This window comes from Python bivittatus, unplaced genomic scaffold (genome assembly GCF_059951505.1).
Source record: "Python bivittatus isolate LINGU-HERP-01145 unplaced genomic scaffold, Pbiv_v1 ctg000010_np1212, whole genome shotgun sequence".
Classification (NCBI taxonomy): domain Eukaryota; kingdom Metazoa; phylum Chordata; class Lepidosauria; order Squamata; family Pythonidae; genus Python; species Python bivittatus.
Genome location: NW_028277029.1, coordinates 2,427,059 through 2,437,821, shown reverse-complemented (window position 1 = coordinate 2,437,821; position 10,763 = coordinate 2,427,059). Strand labels below are relative to the sequence as shown.

The 10,763-nt window shown below is 45.7% G+C and overlaps 1 protein-coding gene across 1 annotated transcript; it reads right to left on the bottom strand.

Annotated features, from left to right (window-relative positions):
• Window positions 1-617: 617 nt before the first annotated feature.
• LOC112542934 (polycystin family receptor for egg jelly) lies at window positions 618-6,665 on the bottom strand. Its single transcript, XM_088143270.1, has 2 exons — window positions 6,017-6,665; window positions 618-5,542 (listed from the first exon to the last, which is right to left on the bottom strand). Exons 1-2 carry the CDS (start codon window positions 6,663-6,665, stop codon window positions 618-620), a joined length of 5,574 nt encoding a protein of 1,857 aa, XP_087999396.1.
• Window positions 6,666-10,763: the final 4,098 nt, after the last annotated feature.

The window sequence follows — 10,763 nt, the reverse complement described above, 5'->3', positions numbered from 1 at the left end:
AGCTCTGAAGACACATTAAGGATAAAAACAGAACAATTGAAAGATTTAAAATATTCTTTAATCTTGGCGGTGATCATTCTTTGGAGCGAGGTGCTCTAATGGTGTTTACGAAGCTCCCTCTGAAACATTTAAAAACAAATGGCATGAATTTCAGTATTTGTCTTTGCGCTTCGCTTCTTCCTCTCCAAGAAAAAGACGCTCGAGACGATTGATTCGGCCACCGGCCTTCTTCGAACATGTTAACTAATGCTGGACCCTGAAAAATGAAGGGGTGAGAAATGAGTTCGCCAAAACAAGATCTCTGAAATAAATACAGAGATTTTAACATAGTTGCATACAAGTCTTGGTCCTGATCATGCTTGTTTCACCATAACCAGGATGAAAAAGAAAGGCAGGCATGAAAGTGAAAGAAATCAGAGTAAAGTGTATTCATTTCTCATCCTGATCAGCTCTACGTATGCTTGCCAGTAATTAGGAATAACTATTCCACAATATTGTGCTGTGACTAAGCAGAGTCGGTGCTGAGGCTCATGCCTGAAAACATGCTTTTAGAAATTTGAGTCATGATTTGAACAACCCATTTTCCTTCACTTCTTTTTCCTTACTTTGCCCAAAACTCAGATGACAAGATAAACCATTTTCCGCCCATTTATTTTCCTGGCCTTGAGTCCGAGGTGGTGCGTGTTTCTGCGTTCAGGGAGCCCAAAGAGGACCCGATTAAAAAGCTCCGTATCGGCCGTTGATATTGGCCTGCAGGTAATGAAGGACCACACGCGGCGGATTTTATGGAATAGAAAATTGACCACCTCTGCTTCGTCGGAAGGCTCTTCGTAAACGGGCTGCTTCATGTCCTCGTAGGCTGACATAATCACGGCTTGGAATAAATTGATCAAAACGCAGATCATCACCATCATGAAGGAGGCCAAGAAGAGCCCGCCCAGCGCTCTGTTGGACCTGAAAGCCGTGTCCTTAAAGGCTGAAACGCAGTAGGAGAAGACGGTCTGAGCCGAATGGGTCATCATGTTGTAATTCCACTCGTACTGGCCGAAGACAAGGTAGCCAAACGCCATATAGACAAAGAAGTACACGGCCACCACTAAGGCCATAGAGCAGATGCCAGGCAGCGCAGCTAAAATGGACCTCTGGGCCAGGCGCACGTCGTAGAAGAAGCGGGAATACCTAAGAGTTTTCAGGACGATCAGAAAGGCTAAAAACCCCAGCGTGATCCGCAAGGTTTTATCGACGTGGGAAACTTTGTGGAACGGGATGAATTCGTCTGGGTGATGGAGATAGAGGTCAACGAGGCTGGAAGCCAGTTTAAACTTGAATGCAAGTTGCAGGAGGAAAAAAAAACACACAGCCTTTATTCCAAAATTAATCAGATTGGAAACGTTCTTCAGGTAGTTCAGTCTCTGTTGCTCCACTACGCAAAACTCGTCGATGATATAAAAGACCAGCATGTAGCCCACCATTATGAAAACAAACTTCTCCTTTTGGTTCAGCTGCTTGAAAATGGGGAGTTTATAGGAGTGGATCCACAAGGATGTGTTGATAGGGCCTAAATGAGAAATTTCAAAGACGACGGATACGCTGCAAAATAAGTCTACATCGGGATTAAAGGTGGTCATCTCGACTATTAGCGCCCAGGTATTTTCATCAAGCCAGTTGTTTCCTTCCAATGTCTCCATTCTTTTCATAGATTCGGAGAGCGGCTCATCTGGATAAAAATGGAAAGTGTATCCCCCTGCTTCGTACACGTTTCGCTCTCCGTAGGAATTGTACCTCCAGGGATCCGTGATCGTGTGGTAGGTGAATCCTGTGAAATTGCCGAGACCATTAGCCGTGGATTTATTAACTGGGTTTTTCCAAGACCCAAGGTAGTTCCTGTGATCTTCTTCGTCAAAACCGTATCTGTGGAGGCAATGGCTTTTACTAATCACAAATTTATTTATGAAACTGTGTGGATAGAAGCATTCTTTCTTAGAATTCCTGGCTCTGATCTGCCGCATTTTGGGCAAGCCCAGGATTTTGGACCAGGTCTCTGGGAGAAAGGTGGGCTTCAGGTCGTTGTGAATCAACGGGACAAAGACCTCCGTCAGCCAGAGATAAATCTCATCTACTTTACTGATCTTGGAAAGCCCGTCGGACAATTTCATGTTCATATCTTGGTTGTAGTAAAAGCTTGTGGTGTTCTCCATTGAGTAGGCGATGTTCAAAATAAGCAGCAAGAAGACAAAGTGGCATATGACGTCCTTTAGGAAAACAAAGGCCTGGTGTCGGATCTTCTCTCTTTTCTTAAAAATGGTGATTTCGTCTTCTTCCAAAGGCTGGTACCGCTTGGTGCCTCTCATTCTTACAAGATCGTAATGGAGTTCCCGCATGTCATCAGCATTCAGGCCGGCGTCGTTCAGTTTAATCTCTAGGAAGGCTTCTTTGCTTGACCACGGAAGGCTTTCACAGGAATTGGGATGAAGCAATTTCAGGGCAGAAAAAAAAAGGATGTTCAGCGTCTGAAGGAAGAACACGCTCACAAGCACCGAGATGGCAGAGGCCGCCAGCCACTCCAAAGATGTTTCATAGTCCTGAGACGGGCCATACAACATGATGCAAAAAGAGGACGCGGTAGAAATAACCAGGACCAGCATCCAGGAAGCATACCTGTTCCACCAAGATATGACCTGTGGCCTCTTGAAGAAAAGCATGCTGGGAATATTGACCGGCCTCGTTGGGTGGGCTGCCTCCTTCTCCACGTAATTATTGCTAAAATTGATGTTGGCGTGGCCATCTTGCGAGGCGTCCTCCTCTGTTGAAATTACATTGGCGTCCCCCTCTGGAATTGTGCAATTGTGACGGGTTTTTGCTCTCTGCCGCCCCCTTATATGCTTCTGTTTTTCTAGGTTTTGGGGATCAGAGGCACCCAAAAAGCTGCCCTCTGGGAAACCAGGCCCTGGGGATTTTGAAGCAGTTTCTAGCAGGTAACATTTCTGCAAGAGTTCTTTCCAGTTCCTCAGATTTCCAGCCATTAAAGTAGAACATTCTTTTTGCTGAGTTTCAGTGACCTTCTGGGCAGAAGGCTCCTTCTGAGAATATTTGAACAAAGCTGTTACGATCATCTGCAAAGGGACAGAAATGAAAGCGCTCTGAATCCCAATTATTAGAAGCCTCAGATACTGCAGTTGTCGCCAAAACATCTGCTGATCCAGGTCAGCCTTGAAGAACATCATGTTGATCAGCAGGATGCAGAAAACGATGGCTAAGCAGCAAGACAGTCTTTGAAGCCTGTTGAAAGACCCAGTGCACACGCGGGCAAAAATGGAGAACCATAAGTGATTGTCTGCCAGGTCTTTGGCGAAGCTGATCAGAAAGAAATCCACTTTGTTTAAAGGGGCCATTGGCTGAACCACAATGAATGCCCTCTCGATTAGACCATTGTCCTTATCCAGAGCAAACCATTTTCGGCATATGAACATCCAAGACTGTTTGGTGTACATGTTTTCCACTTTGATTCTACTCAGGAACCAGTTAGGGGAAGAACCTGCATTATCGTGCCAAGCTTGAAAGCAATAAATATCTCCCAGGTCATTCTTAGTAGTCAGGAGAAAGGTATTGATGGCCCCACGGAGGAAAAGCACATGTTCAGGGTGGCTCAAACAATGGACGTCGCTGACCGCTTGCTCCCCTATCAGCTGGATGAAAACGTTGGCTGTTGTTCCTGCCCCACAGCGGCTGCCTGTATAGATGGTGACCAAGTAGCAAACCTTATCAAATGGGTCATTATCCGGCAAGACAATGGTGTGGGCTCTGCTTTCCACATCAGCCTTATCTTTTCTCATTGCCCAAACAGCCAACATGATATAGGTGAGAAAAATGAAAAGCACAGTCAATATTGTCACTGGATTTTTCTGGATTTGGGCCAACTGGATCTTCCTCATCTCTACTGGATCAGGGTAGACAGTCACCTTCCCTGCCAAAAATGTGATGTCTCCTATGGAGGTTCTTCCCGTCGGTGGGTCAGCGGTCCTCGAAATGCGTGTTTTGCCTGCACAGACACAGTGTAGCTTTTGCCAGGTAGTCCAAGGTCCGAGATGACACTTATCTTCTCTCCAAAGTGTTTGGACATCATCCAGATACATGCAGTCAGCTGTGAACAGTGTGAGGCCAAGTCGCTGTGGTTCGTGGTCCTTTAGAAAGTGGTCAGACTGGAAAACAACAGAGATGTTTCGTTTTTCGGCTCTGCTGCCTTGGAATATGGATTTGAGTAACATCCGAGAAAGGCAAAAAACGTAAGGCGTCTGAAATGCACAATCGTCACCTGTGGAATTCTTAGTCGTTGATGTCACTGGCTTATTATGGGAAACATTAAAAATAGCTACAGGAGGATGACTAAGCTTGAGACCCACATATATAAACACCTGGAAAGTGATCTTTAGTTTTGTCACAATCTGGATTAAGATGTCTTTGGAGTTCCTACAGACTTCAAAGCTAAATCCTCCAGATGCTTCAAGGAAGGTTTGACTGCGCTCCACCATCATCTCAAATACAGCTGTCTTCTCCTCATTTCTGGTCAGGATCATTTCAACCACATCAGGCACAACTTCCATCATGTCACCGTTAGATTTAGTTCCTGCCATCTTGAACCCTGCCACCCTTGTGCTAATGCCATCTGAAGATGGCAACCAGGAAAAGGGATTCTTGTCAAAGTCATAAAGTACAGTAGAAATCACTGTGTCATCGGGCAACTGGTCGTATTCCACCTGCTGCATTTTGGGATAGAAACAGTTTTGGCAGTCTCTTCTCTTCGCAAAAGTGTCCAGAATATCGCGCTTTTCCTCTTTCCTTAATGTGATGGTCCAGTCGTCAGCTTCTATGGTGGTTTCGTTTTCTCCTGGAACTTTGCCTTGTAAGAGGAGGTCTGCTAAAATTTCCGTGACACAGATGGTTTCCTCAGCCACGTTTCTGTGGCTGTGTGGGTTTTGTAACAGAGAAGCTTTCAGGACATTGGATAACCCAGCAAGAATAGCGGTTCCAAGAACATCTATTTCCTTAGATCTTCCATTTTCTTTGTTACATCTTCTCAGCCCATCAGTCACTTCCTTAAGCTTTCGGACCACAAGAAGCTGTGATTTCCTATTGACTTCCCTGATTTCTTGTGTTATCTGCAAAACGCTTGAGATCATTTGATTTGCCTCCATGATATTTGTCGTTGGGATTCCAGCAGAATGATTTAAAAGAGTTTCACGCAGTTCGGCCTTAGAGGAACGAAGTCTTGGAAGTGCTTCTAGATCGTTTAAAGCAGACGCCACCATGCTGACAAAATAACCCGTGCTAAAATAATTTCCACTGTTGAGAAAATATGTTATTGGAGCTGATGTTCCCCTGGTTAAACTATGCAATTCCTTTAGCACAGCCTCTGGTTCCTTGCCTTTCAATGGGCCGTGCACTGTTGCTGGTAAAGCTATTTGGGAATATGCACCAAGTACATCATATACTTCGACATATATGGTCAAAAGATACTGCTTAGAGGGTGCACCAACGGGTAAAAAAAAGGGTGGACTTTTGGACTGGTCACCAAAATACGCAATGCTGCCCAAGGTATTGTTTTCTCTAGCAGGGATTTTCGTTGCATCTAATGCCACTTTGACCTTATATGTAAGAGGCAAATGTTCGTCTGTAAACCCACTACAGTGAACAGTGAATTTTGTTAGAAAAGCTATTCCTAGGGGAGGTTCAAGGCTACACTTTCCAGGCGCCGGAGGTAAATTTACAGCAAATGAATAGTTATAGAGCGATGACTCATACCCCTCCAGGCTTACTTTTAATGTAAGTCTATAGGAGGGTTCTGCCATATGCATCAAACTCAGTGGTTTCAGACAGATGTGTGGATTAGTTCTCCCTGTTGAAGTTCTGGAGGCCCAGTTGAACTGGAGCTCAGAGGAGCTTCCTGAAAAAAGCGACCAGCGATACCGAGGCCTATTAAAGCTTTTGCAGTTTAGGCATTTGCTGGAAAGGCAAAATCTTTCTGTTGGTATCAGTGACCTTCCACAGTTTTCAATGCATGTGACATTCAGAGCCAGCCGAGCATCAGGCTGCACACACACCCTTTGTTCAACCTGAGCTTGTCTTCTTCCTTTATGAACCACCAGAAGAAAATAGTACGTGGCATTTTCTTGAAGTGTTCTAGGTAGAACTGTTTGCACCGGATCTGAAGAAGCTGTCCATTTCAGATCTGCCTGATCGGGACGACACTTCCCACTCTTGCTCAAAGTCATGGAAATATAGTCTGCTTTTTGTCTGGAGCAGTACCAAGTGAAGGTGAGGCCTTCAAAGGGTTGGGGGGCGTCAGGATCAACAGAAGCAGAACCGTTCAGAATCCACCGGTCAGAAAAGCCAACTGTCTGCATATCACCTCCAGCAATGTCTGCCAAAAGTCTGTTGGGTCTAATCCTGATGAACACTGAATCAGAGTCTTCTACTTTCTCTAAAGTGTCCCTTGTGATTAATGTTATGGTCAAATTGAATAAATACAAGCCTTCACCTAGGCTAGCAGCAGGAATTTTTAAGATTAAAAGATCTTCTCTCCTAACTCCAGGTGGGCTCAAGGGTTTTGACCAGTCTGGACCAGTCTTCAGATCTGGAACTTTATAGATTTTCCAGGTTATATGCATTTGCCTAGGTTCTGGACAATTCACCTCTGTATCAGCTGAAAGAATAAATGGGGCCTTTTTACTATAATTTAAAACAGGATTAGTACGATCAGATTCCTGGATTTTTACTCTTTGAAGGAAACACCATCTTTGAAGGCAATCAACGGTAGACTTCAGGACCTTTGAGATGTGAGTACTGACTGTGGTTTTTAAAATAATAAGCATTTGGCCAATTCGTGTGCAGTTGACTTGTGCTACGAAGCCTGCATATAAGGCAGGGTTAAAAGGAAGATAAGAGTGAGGTATAAAACGGGCAGCGCTCTGGACACGATCTCTGTAACTGTAAGTATCATTCCACAGAAGGTCTTCCTTCTCTGCATCGAAACACTGTAGGTTGAAGATCCACTTGTGCTGTAGCAGCGGATGCTGCAGAGGAATAAACCAAGCAATGTAGACCGAACTTGGCACAAACGAAGGGCCACTGTTGAAAATGTGAATTTCTATGTCTTTCTCCGAGTAAGACTTCAAAGGAACTGCTTTTCTGTTAAGATACAGATGGACGCTGAGCCTGTACCAGGACCGGTGGACAAATTCAATGGTGATCAGGTAAGAGAGACTTTGCTGTTGGTAGAAAAGGTAGTGAATGCTGGAAGGGATGTGTAAGTCATTAGGGGAGCCATTGATAACATAGGAGAACCCCTGTGCACAGCTAAAAAAATAGTTGCCTGCCTTGATTTTCCATGGGTTGAGAGTAAGATAAGCCAGAGGCTGATTCCTGAACCTTAGACCTAAAATGACACCTGAGAAATCTAATGTCCCACTCAAATCTCCAGATTCTGCTTCTTCGAGAACCAAAGAGAGACTAGCCACAACTTTGTTCCTGGAAGATGGTGAAGTAGGAGCAACAGAGTAGTTGTTCTGTAATGCATATGGATTGTATATGGTAGACCAGATCCATCTGCTGTGAGCATCCACCAGGCTGTAGGTCTTTTGTTGGGAGTTGGCCAAGGAGACGTTCCAGAATAGACTGATGGTCCTATGACGGATGCTGAGTAATCTGGAACGGGCACTGTAAAGATGTAATATGATGGGTTCCACCTGCACATCCAGACCAAGCCTGACCAAAGGACCTTGCTTGACATGGAGGGAAGAAATGCATAATCCTTGGGTGTAGTGCACAATCAGACAATACCTGAAATAGGAGGAGCACCTGTGGGACAGCCGATCACCACGGTAGTGGTTACACGGTGAAGAATTTGGATGATGGCTGATGGGAAGGAAAAGGGCTGTACGCCCACCCCATCTATAATTGTAATGATGGCACCATCTTGTTTTATGAAGGCATGCACAGAAACCTAACTGCACTGGTTTCCAGTCATGACTGGGGAGCGTAGGTGGCCAGAGCAGGAAGAGCTGAACATCTTGGCAAAACAGCTTAATCCTCAGATGTTGGTGAAGACAAGAAGGCACTCTGCAGGAACAGGAGACACACTGGATTGTGATTTGAGTGGAGTTTGAAGGAGGACGGATGTCACCTTCTGCAAAGACAGGTCCCAGCACTATCTGTCCTGACCCCAAAACAAAGTTATGCATAAAAGCTGAACTCCAAACCCAACAACGCTGTAGAGAAGACATATCTCTCAGTTGCTTCCAAGTTCTTGAAAGGAGCCCTACAGCTCTGAAAGAACCATGCTCACTTTTAGCGTCCCATGCAAACGAGGTCTGGAGTTTGTCTTCTTCCTGCCAATAAATGTGGTTTGGTTGGGCAGAGGTCACCAGTGATGTGGGCAGGCATAAAGAAAGGGGCATGGTTACTGCCCATGGGAAACAAACCCTGAACAAGAAGAGGAAATACATCTGGAAAGGTTTGGATCAACAGCCTTAACTGCTGTAGGTGGAATGACTATGTGAGTTCTAGAACTTGATACCTCACTGGGCAACCTCTGTTGGAGTTCTGGTAGATTGTAATTCTGGCCACCCTTTGATTATATTGCCCTAAGTCAGTGTTTCTCAATCTTGGCCACTTTAAGATGTGTGGACTTCAGCTCCCAGAATGCTGGCTGGGGAATTCTGGGAGTTGAAGTCCACACATCTTCAAGTCGCCAAGGTTGAGGAACCCTGCAGTAGAGGACCCTCCCCCTCCCATGAGACCATATCAACTCCCAGTCTACCCACCTGGATGCACAGGCAACATGGGCCTTGCTCATGCGTCATTCTTGCCATGCTCCAGCAAGTTTTTGCATTAATGCCGCGCCATTCTTCGCAAGGTCATGGTCTGCTTGCTGGCTGGGGAATTCTGGGAGTTGAAGTCCACCCATCTTAAAGTTGCCAAGGTTGAGAAACCCTGGCCCAAGTCACCCAGAGATAGATTTGAATGTGAGTCTCCTGCTGGGGTGTTTATGGAGGGGGAATGGGCACCAACACCCCAGAAGGCAGCCACAGCATCACAACTGAAGCCCTGTCCCTTTCCAAGGATCATTTTTAACACCTGAGTGTTGGCACTTTACTGGCTTACTATTTTTAATGAAAAAAGAACGTTGAAACTTTGCGTTTGAACACCTGTTGTCTTCCTCCAAAGTCTGCTAGCATTCACAGCCGTCACAGAAGGGGATGGGAAATGGAGAGAGTAAAGAAGATGACCTTGATGAAGGTACGCAGACTCCGTTGCCAAGGTGACAAGGGGTAAGACACATTTGAAGTCCAGAAAGTCTGGAAGCGGCTCAGACAGACCCCTCCCTGATTGATTCACTGAAGTGTAAGAAGGCGGAGGAGGTCCAGCACAATCAGACTTGCAAGAGTCAGCTATTGTAGCCCATCTCAATAATAGGAGGTTCACCCTTTCCATGGAGTAGATCGCATGGCCTGGTCTACCTCGTGGGGCTGAGAGGAAACGACCCGGCAGCTTAGCCACCATGCCATATGGCCCTGCTCCTGGAAGACAGGAGCAGATATCACGTTCTCATCCCAGTCGGCTGTGCTTCGCAACTCCGTGCCTTGATTGGGTCCCACACAGAGGCAGGAATAGCCCCTCACCGCCCTGTAGCCCCCTAACCCCAGCTGAAGTTACTTTTTGTAGTGGTGCTTTAGCAGAATAGGGGTTCTAACAGTTGCCTGACATGCAGAATATCCCCTGGGGTGTCCACAGGGTATGGCCTCAAAAGTCAAGATGGTGGATTCTGGGAGTTGACGTCCACCCATCTCAAGGTTCCTGAGGTTGAGAAACACCGCTCTATTCCAAACTGAACAGAGAGGTAGAAATCAAATCAAATTGGAAACGTCCAAGCAAAGTGTGAAAAGAACTGGCAACGTTAATATCAATCAAAGACGAGTTGAATAAACCTACAGAATTTATTCAGATAAACAGGGAAGCTTTAACATGGAGAGATGCTTACTGGTGACAGATTAAAAAAGGAACTTTCATGTCACTACATTTCAAATGTCACATAACTACTAAGTGCAAAAAAAAAACGGCAATATTAGGAAAGGCTCCTAAGATAAGAAGCTAACCATAAAATAAGGAAAGATATGGAACCCGAGAAGAAAGGAGGGAAGAGTTCAAGTCTTTAGTAAGGAAGCACGCCCACTGCGTAGCATTTCTATAAGCCTAATCCCAATAAAGATATAAACGTTGGGGGGGTCTGTAGGAGAGGGAGTCAAGAACATCAAGAGGGAGGTTGTGACTGCACAATTGAGCTTCACCCCTCTTTTACATGCATCGCACACATGAAGCCCGGTGAAAAGGGCCGGGCTTCAATCAGGTGGTCGCGGCCACCATCTTGATTTTCTTGATCCCCTCCCCCGCAGACACCCCGTCAACATTTCTGGTCTCTGGCCATCAAATGTGTGTGCACATTCTACCGCGCATCATACTGTAGTGACTTGGTTCTCCGTGGCGGCTGGTATTTACACGGAGAACTTTCCACAGTTGAGTTGACACACCAGCAAGGGTACAAAATGGATTGGCCACGGTGCAGTGGCCAGTGACCAAAAGTGTACTGAGGTTTTCTCACTTCTTCGTTTTAAACATTCTTGAGGTTGTCTCTGCTTGGCTCAAAGCAACTGGGTGAGTTCGTCAGACCACAGTGCCTGCATGATGGTGAGGAGGCCCTCGTTCCTGAG